General features: G+C 38.0%; 1 protein-coding gene across 1 annotated transcript in view; it reads left to right on the top strand.

Moving 5' to 3' along the window:
- The window catches only part of CNTN5 (contactin 5), a 1,670,765-nt gene that overhangs the window by 1,139,739 nt on the left and 512,835 nt on the right, over nt 1-18,191 (top strand). Inside the window, exon 7 of the mRNA NM_001102211.2 lies at nt 8,083-8,178. Within this exon, the coding sequence (NP_001095681.2) occupies nt 8,083-8,178 (96 nt within the window). The remainder of the gene's footprint in view (nt 1-8,082; nt 8,179-18,191) is intronic.

Here is an 18,191-nt window from a genome sequence, read left to right as displayed (position 1 = left end):
CCAGATGTTCAAGCTGGATTTAGAAAAGGCAGAGGAACCAGAGATCAAATTGCCAACATCTGTTGGAGCATCAAAAAAGCAAGAGAGTTTCAGAAAATCATCTACTTCTGCTTTATTGACTATGCCAAAGCCTTTGACTTTGTGGATCACCCCAAACTGTGGAAAATTCTTAAAGAGATAAGAATACCAAACCACCTGACCTGCCTCTTAAGAAACCTGTATGCAGGTCAGGAAGCAACAGTTATAACTGGACATGGAATAACAGACTGGTTTCAAACAGGGAAAGGAGTATATCAAAGCTGTATATTGTCACCCTGATTATTTAATTTATATGCAGAGTACATCATGAGAAATGCTGGACTGGATGAAGCACAAGCTGGAATCAAGTTTGCCAGGAAAAATATCAATAACCTCAGATATACAGATGACACCACCCTATGGCAGAAAGTGAAGAAGATCTATAGAACCTCTTGATGAAAGTGAAAGAGGAGAGTGAAAAGCTGACTTAAAACTCAACATTCAGGAAATGAATATCATGGCATCTGGTCCATAACTTTACAGTAAATAGATGAGGAAACAATGGAAATAGTGACAGACTTAATTTTGAGGGGGCTCCAAAATCACTGCAGACAGACTGCAGACATGAAATTAAAAGATGCTTGCTTCTTGGAAGTAAACTCATGACCAACCTAGACAGCATATTAAAAAGCAGAGACATTACTTTGCCAACAAAGGTCCATCTAGTGAAAGCTATAGTTTTTCCAGTGGCCATGTATGGATGTAAGAGTTGGACTATAAAGAAAGTTGAGTGCCAAAGAATTGACACTTTTGAAATGTGGTGTTGGAGAACACTCTTGAGAGTCCCTTGGACTGCAAGGAGATACAACCAGCCCCATTCTAAAGGAAATCAGTCCTGAATATTCATTGGAAGGACTGATGCTGAGGCTGAAACTCCACTACTTTGGCCACCTGATGCGAAGAACTGACTCATTAGAAAAGACCCTGATGCGGGGAAAGATTGAAGGCGGGAGGAGAAGGGGCCAACAGAGGATGAGATGGTTGGATGGCATCACCAACACAATGGACATGAATTTGAGTAAACTCCCAAAGTTGGTGATGGACAGGGAGGCCTGGCGTGCTGCAGTCCAAGGAGTCACAAAGAGTCGGACACAACTGAGCAACTGAACTGAACTGGACTGAACTTATTAATTGTATGACCAAAGAAAACTTTTTGCTTTTCACGTATACTTAGTAATTTTTGAAATAAAGAAATCAATATTTCTTTTCAGGAAATTTGGCATAGAGTAGGTATGCTAATAGCTATTGAAATTATTATCCATCTATTCTTTTTTTTAAATTAGAGGATATTTGCTTTGCAATATCATGCTGATTTCTGCCATACAAGACTCGAATCAGTCATAACTATATATATATATATCTCTCCACTCTCTTGAGCCTCTACCTTTCCATCCCACTCCTCTAGGTCTGTGATGACTGAGTACCAGGCTGAGATCCTTATATTATACAGAGGCTTCCAACTAGCTGTCTCTTACACATGATTCTTTATATAAGTCAATGTTACTTTCTCAGTTCATCCATCTCACCTTCTCCTTCTCCCACTGTATCCACAAGTCTGTTCTCTCTGCCTACGTCTCCATTCCTTCCCTGCACGTAGGTGTATCAGCCGGGCAGCTGTGACCAGCACACTAAGCATGGCCGAAAGGAGTTACCCCATGTCCGAGGTCAGGAAGCAACAGTTAGAACTGGACATGGAACAGCAGACTGGATCCAAATAGGAAAAGGAATACATCAAGGCTGTATAGTGTCACCCTGCTTATTTAACTTATATGCTGAGTACATCATATAGTACATCCAGTACAGAAAGGCTGTACTGGAAGAAACACAAGCTGGAATCAAGATTGCTGGGAGAAATATCAATAACCTCAGATATGCAGATGACACCACCCTTATGGCAGAAAGTGAAGAGGAACTCAAAGCCTCTTGATGAAAGTGAAAGAGGAGAGTGAAAAAGTTGGCTTAAAGCTCAACATTCAGAAAACGAAGATCATGGCCTCTGGTCCCATCACCTCATGGGAAATAGATGGGGAAACAGTGGAAACAGTGTCAGACTTTATTTTTGGGGGCTCCAAAATTACTGAAGATGGTGACTGCAGCCATGAAATTAAAAGACGGTTACTCCTTGGAAGGAAAGTTATGATCAACCTAGATAGCATATTGAAAAGCAGAGACATTACTTTGCCAACAAAGGTTCCTCTAGTCAAGGCTATGGTTTTTCCTGTGGTCATGTATGGATGTGAGAGTTGGACTGTGAAGAAGGCTGAGCACCAAAGAATTGATGCTTTTGAACTGTGGTGTTGGAGAAGACTCTTGAGAGTCCCTTGGACTGCAAGGAGATCCAACCAGTCCATTCTGAAGGAGAACAGCCCTGGGATTTCTTTGGAAGGAATGATGCTAAAGCTGAAACTCCAGTACTTTGGCCACCTCATGCGAAGAGTTGACTCATTGGAAAAGACTCTGATGCTGGAAGGGATTGGGGGCAGGAGGAGAAAGGGACAACAGAAGATGAGATGGCTGGATGGCATCACTGACTCGATGGACGTGAGTCTGAGTGAACTCCGGGAGTTGGTGATGGACAGGGAGGCCTGGCGTGCTACGATTCATGAGGTTGCAAAGAATCGGACACAACTGAGTGACTGTACTGAACTGAACTGATAGATTGGTTATAGCTTTTCTTCCAAGGAGCAAGTGTCTTTTAATTTTATGGTTGCAGTGACCATCGGCAGTGATTTTGGAGCCCAAAGAAATAAAGTCTGTCACTGTTTCCATTGTTTCCCCATCTATTTGGCATGAAGTTTTGGGACTGGATGCCATGATCTTAGTCTTTTGAATGTTGAGTTTTAGGCCAGCTTTTTCACTCTCCTTTTTCAGTTTCATCAAGAGGCTCTTTATTTACTCTTTGCTTTCTTCCATATGGGTGATATCATCTGCATAACTGAGGTTATTGATATTTCTTCTGGCAACCTTGATTCCTGCTTGTGCTTCATCCAGCCTAACATTTTACATGATGTACTCTGCATATAAGTTAAATAAGCAGGTTGGCAATATACAGCCTCGATGTACTCCTTTCCCTATTTGGAACCAGTCTGTTGTTCCATGTCACATTCTAGCTGTTGCTTCTTGACCTTCATACAGATTTCTCACGAGGTAACTATCTTTGTCTGTAGTGATGCTTCCTAAGGCCCACTTGACTTCACACTCCAGGATGTCTGGCTCTGGATGAGTGTGATCACAACATCCTGGTTATCTAGGTATTAAGATCTTTTTGTATAGTTCTTCTGTATATTCTTGCTACCCCTTCTTAATATCTTCTTCTTTTTGTAGGTCCATACCATTTCTGCCCTTTATTGTGCTCATCTTAGCACGAAATATTCCCTTTGTATCTCTAATTTTCTTGAAGAGATCTCTAGTCTTTCCCACTCTATTATTTTCCTCTATTTCTTTGCCTTGATCACTTAAGAAGGCTATCTTATCTCTCATTACTATTCTTTGGAACTCTTCATTCAAGGTGGATATATCTTACCTTTTCTCCTTTTCTTTTCACCTCTCTTCTTTTCTCAGCTATTTATAAGGCCTTCTCAGACAACCATTTTGCCTTCTTACAGTCCTTTTTTTCTTGGGGATGGTTTTGATCACGGCCTCCTTTACAATGTTACAAACCTCCATCCTTAGTTCTTCAAGCATTGTATCAGAGCTAATCCCTTGAATCTATCTGTCACTTCCACTATATAATTGTAAGGGATTTGATTTAGGTCATACCTGGGTGGTCTAGTGGTTTTCCCAACTTTCTTCAATTTAAGTCTCAATTTGGCAATAAGGAGCTCATGATCTGAGCCACAATCAACTCTTGGTCTTGTTTTTGCTGACTGTATACAGTTTCTCTATCTTCAGAAACAAAGAATATAATCAGTCTGATTTCTGTGTTGACCATCTGGTGATGTCCATATGTAGTCTTCTCTTGTCTTGTTTGTAGAGGGTGTTTGCTTTGAGCAGTGCATTTTCTTGGCAAAACTCCATTAGCCTTTGCCCTGCTTCATTTTGTACTCCAATACCAAAATTGCCTGGAAGTCCAGATATTTTGTGACTTCCTACTTTTACATTCCTGTCCCCTATAATGAAAAGGACATCTGTTTTGCATGTTAATTCTAGAAGGTCTTGTAGGTCTTCATAGAACTGTTCAACTTCAGCTTCTTCAGCATTACTGGTGGGGGCATAGACTTGGATTACTGTGATATTGAATGGCTTGCCTTGGAAACAAACAGAGATCGTTCTGTCATTTTTGAGGTTGCACCCAAGTACTGCATTTTGGACTCTTCTGGTGACTATGAGGGCTAACTCCACTTCTTCTTAGGAATTCTTGATCACAGTAGTAGATATAATCATCATCTGAATTAAATTCGTCCATTCCAGTCCATTATACCATTGATTCCTAAAATGTAAATGTTCATTCTTGTCATCTTCTGTTTCACCACTTCCAATTTGCCTTGATTAGTTCAATTGTATGATTAGTTTATATATCCACAGTCTTCCTTTACAGCTTTTCTGTATTATCAGTACTTAATATAGATTTTGGTATACAGCTTACACTGAAAAAACACCTGTTAAATGAATTAAGAAAATGATTTGTCTTATTTGTGGTCAATATGCTTCCAATCACACATTTCAACCTTATAGTCTGTCACATATGACTCTCAGCCCTGTCATTAATTGTATGAATTGATTGGACAGGTATAATCCTGTAAGCTGCAGTTCTAGTTAAAACTCCATTATCAAACTCTGCATGAGTTTCTGGACTTGGAAAAAAGGTCTCAGAAAAAAAGAAAACCTGAGGTCTTGTGATTCTTTATTACAAACTTCCTCCTTCAGATTACTTGTCTTTTAGTCCACGTGTTTTATAATAAGTCCAGAAATAAGCTTATTTCAGTTTAGAATTGGACCTGAATTTTAGAGTTCTTGTAGTAAAATTTTTACTTGTACTCATTTTTCACCTTAAAGATAAAAATAGAACATAGAAACAGATTTTTTTTTTTTTACTTCCCATGAGTGCATGCTAAGTTACTTCAGTCATGTCCAACTCTTTGTGACCCTATGGACCATAGCCCACCAGGCTCCTCTGTTCATGGGATTCTCCAGGCAAGAATACAAGAGTCAGTTGCCATTCCCTTCTCCAGGGGATCTGCCTGATGCAGGGATCAAACCTGCTGTAAGTGACAATAAAATAATCAAAGCTTCATCCATACAAATTCTTTTTTTTTTTTTTTTCATTTCTCTTTTTGATATATAGAATGCTTATTCTAACTAAGTTCTCTGATGAGCACCTGCAAAGTAACTGCTTTCTCTTAACCATGAGATCAAAACAACCAGCAGTATTTTTAGTCAGACTATTCTCTCTAGTTGCCATTCCTGCTCCAATTAAGAATTTTTTTCACATCAATTTGGTCTCAGATCAACCAGAATCTTGCCTGAAACAAGGACTACTTTTACATTAAAAATAATCAAGTTTTACTGCTTTTTATTCTAGGAGGAAGGATTTAAATGAAAAAAGCACACTCTCCATCAAAGTGCAGGCTTTTCTTTAGTATTTTTGCATATGTCTTTATGAGACAAAAATAATCTGTTCACAATTTTAAAAATCCATTTTTTTTTAACCATTTATCATTTATTTATTATTATTATTTACTTTACAATATTGTATTGGTTTTGCCATACATCAACCATGAACCCACCATGGGTGTACACGTGTTCCCCATCCTGAACTCCCCTCCCACCTCCCTCCCCATACCATCCCTGTGGGTCATCCCAGTGCACCAGACCCAAGCATCCTGTATCCTGCATCAAACCCGGACTGGCAATTCGTTTCTTATATGATATGTACTGCTGATGCTATAGCTCCTAGGAAGCAATAACACAAAGACAATTCCAGGAGAAACTGTTGAATTGTACCTTATTAACAAGTGATACAAAATAAAGCAGTTAGGGCTGATATTATCCTTTGGGTCACTGAGATCTCAAAACACAATTCAGGTCACAGTTATTTCTTTTCTGTGTCTAATTTCTAGGCCATACCCATATTTCAATTTATGAGAAATAGGCATTCATTTGGGATTGTTTGCCATTAAAATATTTTAACTATAATAAGTTGATTTGAAAAGTCATAATGAACACAATAAAAATTGTAGTAAATGTATTAGAAGCTAAATATATATACTTTTAAGAAAACATTTAAGATATTTAGTTAGAATAAATTGATATCCAAATAGCTTTCCAGAATTTATAAATTCAATGAGGATGAAAAGAGGAAACTAAAACCATATAATCTCTAAAGAGATATTACAACCCCATTGCTCACTGTGTTGTGTTTGTAAGAGTAGTCAAAGGAAGTTAATTGAGAAACCTTGTCATGCTTTGTTTTCAGATTGAGGGGAGTTGTTGGGGAAACCAAGAAAGACAGCTTCTATCTTTAACTGTCAGTGAAAATGAGTTTAAAGCCATACATTATGTACATTTGAAAGTTAAGGAAGCTGATTTTTATTAGAAGTTAGTGTGTAGCTTTTCAAACCAAAAAAAAAGGTAGTAGAATACATTTTCCTTTTTGTTTTACCACTTTACTTATTTATAGTAACTATTATATACTTGACTATTTACAATGAAATGCAGCATGTATGTAAAATCCAAAACACTTTCCTCAATAATGAATTCCTTCCTATTTATTCATTATGCCTTGACTGTTTACTAGTCCTTCATGGTTTTGAATGAATTTTAAAAGGTTGGATTGTAAATTCAGCAAATTTTAAATTGTAAGCCATCTCTCAAAAATGTAATTTATAGAATTTCTCTTAGAATATTAAAGTTGATGATTTATCTCTTTCATATCCATTCAGTATATTTTCTTGACTGCTTACCTTCATCATTCATCAGATTAACAAACATTAAATTTGAGGGTCTACATTGTATTGTTATGAAATAATACTACTTTAGCATGAAATGATGACAAGTTTTGTTTTAATCTCCTTTATAATTGATAGTGATAGGAAAAGCAGAACATTTTCAATAAGCATTTCTCACCAGGGAAACAAGATTTTACAAAATGGGAATTCTAAGACAATGTTTATTTACAAAAATATTGGACTCCTATCATTTCCAAGAAACTATTCTAAAACTCATTTATTTAATCAACCAAGCCTAAGAAAAAAGGAAGGTACAAATGTACTGAGCTATGAATACATTAATAAAAAATAAAAGAAATATAAATAATGCATACCATTCTTTTTTAAGACCACTTTATTTTTAGGACAATGTTTTTAAATTGTGCAAATGCAAGAAAATTTAAGGGAAGACAATTGAAACTCAATCAATGCATTAGTCCTTCATACATTCAAGTTAGTGTTTCAATAACTATAATATTTCTAGAATAATCAAAATGGATGAGTATAATTAATTTGTACACACCATCCCAGGCTTACATAAAATGAAAGTAACATGACATTTTCACTCACATTTATATAAAAGGGGCCCTTATATCTTCATTATATTTTGCTTGAGTGCACAAGTCCCTCTAATTTGGCAAATTCATGCTTGGTTTTACATACCATTTTTAGCATGACAGATGATTAGGAAGCAGTTTGGGCACCAGACAACCCCAACCACTTCTGTTCTTAATATGCTTGAGTGGCTTTGATTGGTAGTAGAAAAATTAATATGTAAAAGCTATTATAAAGAAATACAGTAATTATTCAATGTGTTATAAAGCTATTGTTTAATTTATCCCTACACTGGAAATTTGTATGCACTATACATAGAAATTAGGAATGCACACATAGTCTGAAAAGCATGATATTTAAAATTGGATGGTAGAGATTTATTGTTAAAACTCTCCTCTCACTGCTCGACAAAGAAAAAGAAACCTTGCTTAGATAATGATAGAAAAGTAAGGACAAGTTACAAGAGCAGTAATTCTTTAAGCTCCTTCTTGCCTCGCATCTGAACGCTGTGTTATGTTGGCAGATCTGGGGAACTTCAGTGGCCGGACGAGAAGCGCAGTGTCCGTGCGGGAAGGCCAAGGGGTCGTCCTCCTGTGCTCGCCGCCACCTCACTCGCCAGGTAGGTTGTCTCCCTTTCCTATAGCTGCTCCTCTCCTCCTGTGTGCTCGTTCCTTTAGACAGGGTGTTGACTGGGGAACATTCAGGTGACGTGTGGGTGGTTTTCTCGATGTGTATCAGGGCACCAGGTGAGTAATTAAAGACCATATTCTCTAAATGCCGCAGGACAGGAGACTGAGCTCCTCTGATAAGACTGCTTTATGGCCTGAGTATGGACCATCCTGGTTATGGATGTCTCTCTCTGCCTGCCACCAGGGAGGAATATACTACCTGGAGCACAGGGAAAGGGATAAGCTGAGAGAGTTAGCAACTTTTCAAAATTGTTGGGAATGTCAGAGCTGAGTTAACTGAACATCAATGTGCTTCTTGTTTCAGAAGATAAGCTGGAAACTGGGTTGTTTATGGGGTAATTTTTCACACTGGAACAAAAAATGTTAAGAAATATTTCTTGAGTTTCATACAGCTATGATTTCCTTGTTATTTTCTGACTACCTGAGTTCTTGTTTGTAAAAGTTATAATAGTAGGTAAGTATTTCTCAGGGTTTGAAGTAACAGAATAGTCAACTGTGCTCAGATTAATTATTTCCCCTCTCTCCAACTCACAGATAATTATATACATTTTGTTTAAGTTCTATAGTTTGAAGTGAGTACTTCTTTGCAACTCAGTAAAGTTTTCCTATAACGCAATTTAAGAAAGGCCAGCATCAATTAAAGAGAAAGAGGATCAAATGTCTATTTCTACTTGAGAAATAATGAAGATTTTAGTTAACAAGTGGAAACAGAATTCAAGATCCTGGTACCTCAATCAATTTTTCTTTTTTTTGTTTAGAGTGAAAACCAAACTTGTCTCTAGGTTGCGTTACTAGTGTAGTATTGGGGCCCAATTTTGTTCTATCATAGATAATCCTTATCATGCTTTACAATAAGACCTCAAATCAGTTTTTTTAAAGTTCCTCATCTCTATCAGACCCTAATTTTCTTTTTAATTGAAAGAAAAGTAAACTAAGTTTCAACAGGAAAATATTTTTGAAAATATTTTACTTTGAAACTAAGATAATAATCATTGTGAGGAATAATTTTTGAGTTATACCAACTTCATTCCAATATGTCAATTCAGTTGTTCCAATCCTTTTGTGAGTAGTTTGTGAACTTTACAGAAAAGATATCCAGTCTTACCTACATGTGTTTTACCTTTTTAAAAATGGATTTTAGTAGTCTTAAGAGAATCCTATGAAATTAATATGTTATGTTTAATGTTGGGTTATTATATTTAGTCTGAAGAGAAGTATTAGATAAATGTTAGAAATAATAAAGGAGGGGAAGAGGGAGGGGGGCTAGGGAAAGGAGGGGAGGGGAAGAGGCAACAGACTGCAGAGGATGAACGTGTTCATCAGCAACTTTACAGGGATTAGCAATATGCAGTGACTCCCATGGGGAAAAAGCAAGATTTTCTCTGAGATACAATCTATGTTGTAGGGCTGTTGAAACATATGTTAAAAAATGAAATGAGAGAGAATGATTCAAGAAGCAAAATGGTAAGATTACACACAAACAAATTTTCCAATTGGCAGAGAAAACTATATACAGAAGATTTATAATGGGAAAAAATAGTATAATGAATTGTATACATGACAAGCATAAGATAAGAATATGTATGAATAATTGATTAAATAAATAAAAATGTAATCTTTGAGATCAACAAGAATAAAGCTGGCTTATTTGTTATTGTATATGACAATATATGTGTCATAAGAAATATTAGACTTATTAGATAATTTAAATTTGTAGAGGTTATATTCTACTAGGTACACATGTTGAAGTGTTATATGAAATGACTTATTCAAACATCAGTGTTAACATGACAGAATCTGGGGGGACACATGCATGACCCGAAATAACTACAGTAGCTCAGCTTCCAGGCCAATGTCTAACACTTACAAGTTGGTCATTTATCCCTTGATTAGCCAAATCCTATAATATATCTCTAGTTTTTGTTAAGCATGTCAATTATATTCTGGTTCCAACTGAAACTTGCACATCCCACAAAGACATGGCTTCCACTGCAGCCCTTTAAAGTTATGGCTGTTTATTCTGTCACATTGTTTATGCACCATTCAAAGTGAGACTGGAACACATATTCTCCTTTTCTCCTCATTGCACATTCTCTATTCTCCTTACAAAAAAAAAAAAAAAAAAAACCCTCTGTTTTTAAAATTTCAGTTTAGACTCTGCAAATCTTCGTTGCTGTCATTTATACACTCCTAGCTTACTCCTTTTCATTTTGTCTTCTTTTTGCCATTCCAGTGGTCTTGGTTTACAATCATTCTCAGGCACTTCATCTGCTATTATCAGCAGCTGTGGTTTCTTAACTGGGCTTCCAGTTAAGGTAGCACTTGTGGTAAAGAATCTGCCTGCCAACGTAGAAGACACCAGGGGACTCAAGTTTGTTCCCTGGATCAGGAAGATCTCCTGGAGTAGGAAACAGTACCCTACTCCAGTAGAGGAAATGGCATGCCTCTCCAGTATTCTTGCCTGGAAAATTCCATGTGCAAGAGGAGCCTGGAAGGCTACAAGCCATGGAGCCACAAAGAGTTGGACTTGGCTGAGCGACTGAGCATTCGTATATTTTCTGTTCACTGCTTCCTTGATTCCAGGAACCCTTCAACCTCATTGAAATCTGCAAATCGTTGATATGACCTCCTTTTCACCTTTGTTGCCCTTCTTTGAGTCTCATTTTTCTCCTTCAATCATTATCATTTTTCTTGCTTACAACCTTAATTACTTCAACCTTCTTTTGCCTCACAACACTCAACAAAATCCTAATCCCAATGTAAACCCATTCTTCAATCTGAAACTACTCAACTTTATATGACTATAAAGGGAATTCCCTCACAGTCCTGTGGTTAGGATTCCACCCTTTCACTGCCAAGGGAACAGGTTCAATCCCTGGTCAGATGAGTACTAAGATCCTACAAGCCGCACAGTATAGCTAATACATATGTATATACATATGTATGTATATATGACACTATAAAAATAGTTAGGCACATTAGTCTAAATTTTGGGGCTTCCCAGGTGGTGCTAGTGGTAAAGAACCTACCTGCCAATGCAGGAGACATAGCAATGTGGCTTGGATCTTTGGCTTGAGAAGATCCCCTGGAAGAGGGCATGGCAACCCACTCCAATATTCTTGCCTAGAAAATCCCATGGACAGATTCCCTGGTGGGCTACAGTCCATAGGGTTTCAGAGTCAGACACGATTGAAGTGACTTAGCACTCGTGCACACAGTCTAAATTTAAAATCCAAACTATGAATCTCAAGTACACTTATGCTGACCAGAAATTAAGGGGAAAAAAACAAATGTAGCCCTCTCACTGTAATTTTGTCAAAACTTCAGTGTGTCTCCCATCATTCAATTTTTCTCCCATCCTCACTTTCAGCTGATAACCATTTCATTGTGAAAAGAAAAGCAATTAGAAGATAACTTACACAAGCCTTCATCACCAAATTACACACTTATTAACATTTGTTTCATATTCTAACCTCTCCTTTTTAGTATAGATGTACTGCTGTGCTTCTAAGGTCCATCCCTCAACCTTTGTACTGTAATCCATCCTTATTTATCTACTCAAATAAATTGCTTTAGTAATTCTCTGTTCTACTCTTCTAAATTTTCACCAGAGATTGCTTACTTTCTTCTGGGTCAAAACAATACAAAGCAAACCTCTCCTCTTTCAGCTACCACCTCATTTTTTTCCACTCCTTTCCATAGCAAACTCTTCAGAGGCTTTGTATGTGCATTATCCAGTTCAACTCTGATGCTGTCTTTTTGTCTCTTTCTTTCTTTCTGCCCTCTTTCTCTGTCTTCCTCTAACTTTTTAATAGATTTATTGAGAGCCAATTTCTACCCCAATATACTCACCTGCTTTAAGTGTACGGTTCAGTGAGCTTCTGTATGTTTAACACAATTGTGCCACTGTCGCCACAGCCGAGTTTAGAACTTCCATTATTTCACACAGGCATTTCCACCTATGTCCTCATGCAATCACTGATCTCCTTTCTGTCTCTACATTTTTACCTTTCCTAAAAATTTTATTTTAGTGAAATTATACAATGTGCAGTCTCTGTGTGTGTGCACTTAATGTTTCTAAGGTGCGTCCATATTTGTCGGTATGTTATTCCATATTGCTGAATAGTATTCCATTGTATGGATTTACCTCAGTTTGTGACATTTTTTAACATTACAACGTTATTTTCAGCCCTCATATTGGAAACTCCTTCTTTTATAAAACACTTTCTTGCAGAATTCCGCACACACTAGTTTTCCTCTTACCTTACTTTGTAATCCCCTGTGTTGATTTTGCCTCATCTCCTCAAACTCATAATCTTACAGTCACTCACGTGTCAGGTTTTGAACTTCTTTCTTTAATATACCCTCATTCCCTGATATTTCACCCCATAATACTCTTTAAATACTGACATCTCCCAAATGTATGTCTCCAATCAGGAATCTGGTTGTACATCTAACTACCTACTCAGCATTTCCATTTGCATGGCTAATAGCCACTGCAAACTTACCCATGAGTAACACTGAATTCCTGGTTATATCTTCCCCAAATATGAGATCTTTTCCCCCTAAATTAATGACAGTTCCATTCCTTGCAATTCATCAGTGTTTGAGACATTTTTTTTACTTTCCTTCACACCTCACATAAAAATTGTCAGCAATTTTGTAGGTCCTACTATAAATTTTATCTGAAATGTGACAATTTCTCATACCTTCCATGCCAGTTCTCTAGTATAAGGTATAATTATCACCTACCTGAGTTATTGCAGTAGGCTTTTAATGGTTCTCTATTATTTTTGCCTTTATCTTTTTAAAATCTATTCTCAACATGGTAGCTAAGAGTGACCTTCAGTTCAGTTCAGTCGCTCAGTCGTGTCTGACTCTTTTGCGATCGCATGAACTGTAGCATGCCAGGCCTCCCTGTCCATCACCAACTCCCGCAGTTCACCCAAACCCATGTCCATTGAGTCGGTGATGCCATCCAACCATCTCATCCTCTGTCGTCCCCTGCTCCTCCTTCCCTCAATCTTTCCCAGCATCAGGGTCTTTTCCAATGAGTCAGCTCTTTGCATCAGGTGGCCAAAGTATTGGAGTTTCAGCTTTAGCATCAGTCCTTCCAAAGAACACCCAGGACTGATCTCCATTAGAATGGACTGGTTGGATTTCCTTGCAGTCCAAGGGACTCTCAAGAGTCTTCTCCAACACCACAGTTCAAAAGCATCAATTCTTTGGCAATCAGATTTCTTTATGGTCCAACTCTCATATCCATACATGACCACTGGAAAATCCATAGCCTTATAGTTTTTATCATGTCACCTCTCTGTCCGAAACACTCCAAAAACTTCCTGTCTGCTAAAGATTGAATTGAGTTACCCTTAAGTTCATATGAAGCCCCAATGTTTGGAGATGGTTCCTTTGGGAAGTAATTAGGTGTATAGAGGGACCTTGAGGGTAGGACCCCCTTGATGGAATTAGTGCCCCTATAAGAAGAGACATCAGAGAGCTTGCTCTTTCTTTCCATAATGTGACAATTTAGTGAGAAGGTGGCCATCTGCCAATCAGAGACCTTTCAGCAGAAACCAACTAAGCTGAAACCTTGATCTCAGACTTTCAACCTCAGTATCATTTACTGTTGTTTAAGCCAGCCAGTCTATGACATTTTGTAATGGCACCCTAGGCAGACTAATATACCATCTCATTCACAGTCAGTGCTCAAGTTCTTACTGACAATAGCTTGAATTAGACAAGGCTATGGTCCACGTGGTCAGATAGGTTAGTTTTCTGTGACTGTGGTTTTCATTTTGTCTGCCTTCTGATGGAGAAGGATAAGAAGCTTATGGAAGCTTCCTGATGGGAGAGACTGACTGAGGGGGAAACTAGGCCTTGTTCTGATGGACAGGGCCATGCTCAGTAAATCTTTAATCCAATTTTCTCTTGATGGGCAGGGCTTTGGTACCTCCTTGTTATTTGACCTGGGGCCAAAACTATGGTGGAGGTAATGAATATAATGGTGACCTCCTTCATAAGGTCCCATGCAGGAAATGCTACACTCAGTGCCTCCAACCCTGAAGCAGGCCACCACCACACCACGCTTCCATAGGAGACTCCTGGACACTCATGGGCATGTATAGATCAGTCTCTTGTGGGGTTACTGCTCCTTTCTCCTGGGTCCTGGTATGCACAAATTTCTGTTTGTGCCCTCCAAGAGTCTGTTTCCCAGTCCTGTGTAAGTTCTGGTGGCTCTGTGTTGGGGTTAATGACAACCTCCTCCAAGAGGAGTATGGCTTATGCCATACCCAAGTCTGCTGCACCCAGAGCCCCTGCCTCTGCAGCAGTCCACTGCTAACCCATACCTCCACAAGAGACACTCAAACACAGTTCCGTCTCAGTCTCTGTGGGGTCTCTGCGTCCTGGTACACACAAGGTTTGTTTGAGCCTTCTGAGCATCTCTGGCTGTTATGGGGGTTTGATTCTAAATGCAATTTCATCCCTCCTACCATCTTTCTGGGGCTTCTCCTTTGCCCTTGGGCATGAGGTGTCTCTGCAAAGTCGCTCCAGCGCTGCACAGCTGCTACTCCAGTGCCTACTGTATTTCTGGGGCTTCTCTGCCTTTGGACATGGGATATTTCCTCACAGTCGCTCCAGCACCATGTAGCCACTACTCCAGCTCATTGTTTTGGGCTCCAAAATCACTGCAGATGATGACTGCAGCCATGAAATTAAGACACTTGCTCCTTGGAAGAAAAGCTATGACCAACCTAGAAAGACTATTAGAAAGCAGAGATATTATTTTACAACAAAGGTCCATCTAGTCAAAGCTATGGTTTTTTTAGTAGTCCTGTATGGATGCAAGAGATGGACTATAAAGAAAGCTGAGCGCTGAAGAATTGATGCTTTTGAACTGTGGCAGAGAAGACTCTAGAGAACACCTTGGACTGCAAGGAGATCCAACCAGTCCATCCTAAAGGAAATCAGTCCTGAATATTCATTGGAAGGACTGATGCTGAAGCTGAAACTCCAATACTTTGGCCACCTGATGTGAAGAACTTATTTGTAAAGACCCTGATGCTGGGAAAGATTGAAGGTGGGAGGAGAAGGCAATGACAGAGGATGATATGGTTGGATGTCATCATCAACTCAAAGGACATGAGTTTGAGTAAACTCCAGGAGTTGGTGATGGACAAGGAGGCCTGGCTTGCTACAATCCATGAGGTTTCAAAGAGTCAATCACAACTGAGTGTCTGAAATGACTGACTGAAAATAACTTGGAGAATCCTCAGCATTTGATGCCATATAATCTCTCTGATCTTATCTACTATTCTCTTTTTTGCTTTTTCATATATAGTTGTATTAGTTTCTCTGATATTCCATAGGAACTAGGTATAGTCTTGCCTCAAAGTCTTTCCAGTTGCTATTTTCAATGCCTGATTCCTCTTATGTTTGCCATTTGAATGGCTCACTACTTCACATTCAAACTGCTTGGTGAAAGTTTTTCTAATTTTCCTATTTTGATATGAACCCCCACAATTCCTTTCCTCTTTCTCTGTTTTCTTTTTCTCCACAATGATCATCGCTTTCCATACATGGTAGAAATTTACTTACTTGCTTATTCCCTGTCCTCTTGAAATAGAATATAAATCCCACGAGGGCATAATTTTTGTAGTTTTTGTTCAGTGCTGAGCCTCATGTCTAGAACAATGGAGTACAGGCTCAAAACACTTGTTGAGTGAGTACATGCATAATATTCATAAATAAATAAAACTGGCCAAGGTTTTTAGCCCATACATAACTATCAGAAACTGAGAAAGAAATCCTAAGAACAAAGAAAAATAGATCAGCTGTGTAGTAAGAAAAATTTCTTACCATTCACCTTTCTCTTATAATGATGTGAATTGAAGAAGAGATAAGTGAACATGATTCATATTATCAATATGGAAGAATAAAATAAATATAAAATAAAAATAAAAACTGTAACCAGATTGGATTTTTAAATTTAGGTCACAATCATACTGTGAAGTAGTGGATTAATCTTAATGCTTTGTTTTATCAATTAGAAAGACAGCTTTGAAATTGTCTTGGGGAGGTCAAGTCAAAAAATTCTTGCTGTAGAGGAAGGGTGAGTGTAGAAAGAATAAGCCAGGGCTACTCAATGAGAAAGACCTTGTGATTGCTTTCCTGGTCTGGCACCTGTTAGCAAAGGCCTCAACAACTGCCTTGTTTTGGTGGGATGAGATTGTGCACTATGAAATGAATAAATAACCTGATCCATACTAGAATCTCAACCCCAAATTTCTGTCAAGTTGAAATAGTTACATATTGGGTTGGCCAAATATTCGTTTAGGTTTTTTTTTTTTTTTTTTTTTGATATTTTGTGACATCTCATTGTGGCTTTAATTTGCAAGTCCCCAATGACAAGTGATGTTAGGCATTTTTAATTATTTTGTCATCCCTCTCTGGAAATGTTTCTTCAAATCTTTTGCGATTCTTATGGGGGTATTGGTTTTCTTACTGAGTTGTGTAAATTCTATATGTATGCTGGCTGTATATCCTTGGTCAGGTACATATTTTGTAAATTTTTTCTTGAAGTCTGTAGCACGGTTTGTTTGTTTTTAGTATCTTTCAAGAAGAAAAGTGTCTCATTTTGATGGACTCTAATTCACACCATTTTTGTTTATAGTTTCCTTTTCATGTTTTCTAAGAAATCTTTGCCTAACTCAAGACCACAGAGATTCTTTCCAATATTTTCAGGAAATTCTATAGCTTTAAGTTTTACATTTAGGTCTGTGACATATTTAATGTTAATTTTATAAATAAGGGGTATAGGTCTTATAAAAAAAAAATAAATCGTTTAGGTTTTTCCATAAAATGTTATGGAATGGTTGACCGATCTAATAGGTCATCACAGCATACCTAGTTAACTGATGCTTGATTATCTTTTGTTTCCCACTCTTATTTTACTGCTGCTGCTGCTGCCATTTCCTTACTACTGCTGCTGCTGCTAAGTCACTTCAGTCGTGTCCGACTCTGTGCAACCCCATAGACGGCAGCCCACCAGGCTCCTGTCCCTGGGATTCTTCAGACAAGAACCCTGGAGTGGGTTGCCATTTCCTTCTCCAATGCATGAAAGTGAAAAGTGAAAGTGAAGTCGCTTAATTGGTTTATTATTTTATTTTATCAAAAATTTAAATGAAGTGTTGGAAGTAAATATTTCCTAATATTTTAATTTCCCCTAGTAGATTATATGTTCCTTAATGGTGCAAAACCTTCTACCTCATGTTTGCATCTCTAATACTTAGTGCAATACCTGACACTTGTAAGTATATGAAAAAGTAGAAAAGTAAGTATTCATTAAATGCATGTTTAATAACTAGATAAATGTCCTGATTCTAATGAGAGTTTCATAGGGCTTTAAAAAGTTTTTATCAGGCTCCTGCATTCAGTTTATAATAACCAACTCTTATTTATGATAGATATTTGGGTCACCTAATGTCACATTCAAATATTATTATTTCAAATATTGTTATTGAAATATTATTATTTCAAAGTTTAGCAAGTACTAAAATTTAGTGATAACTATATGAAATTATAACCATTTTATGCATCAAAGATTAAATAATATTCAGAAATAGCCATCAAATCCATTTTCTTATTGGAGAAGGCAATGGCAACCCACTCCAGTACTCTTGCCTGGAAAATCCCATGGACGGAGGAGCCTGGTAGGCTGCAGTCCATGGGGTCGCGAAGAGTAGGACACGACTGAGCGACTTCACTTTCGCTTTCACTTTCATGCATTGGAGAAGGAAATGGCAACCCACTCCAGTGTTCTTGCCTGGAGAATCCCAGGGATGGGGGAGCCTGGTGGGCTTCCGTCTATGGGGTCGCACAGAGTCGGACACGACTGAAGCGACTTAGCAGCAGCAGCCATTTTCTTATTACCTCAAATGGA

This window comes from Bos taurus, chromosome 15 (assembly GCF_002263795.3).
Source record: "Bos taurus isolate L1 Dominette 01449 registration number 42190680 breed Hereford chromosome 15, ARS-UCD2.0, whole genome shotgun sequence".
Lineage (NCBI taxonomy): Eukaryota > Metazoa > Chordata > Mammalia > Artiodactyla > Bovidae > Bos > Bos taurus.
This window is presented reverse-complemented; position numbering and strand designations above follow the sequence as displayed.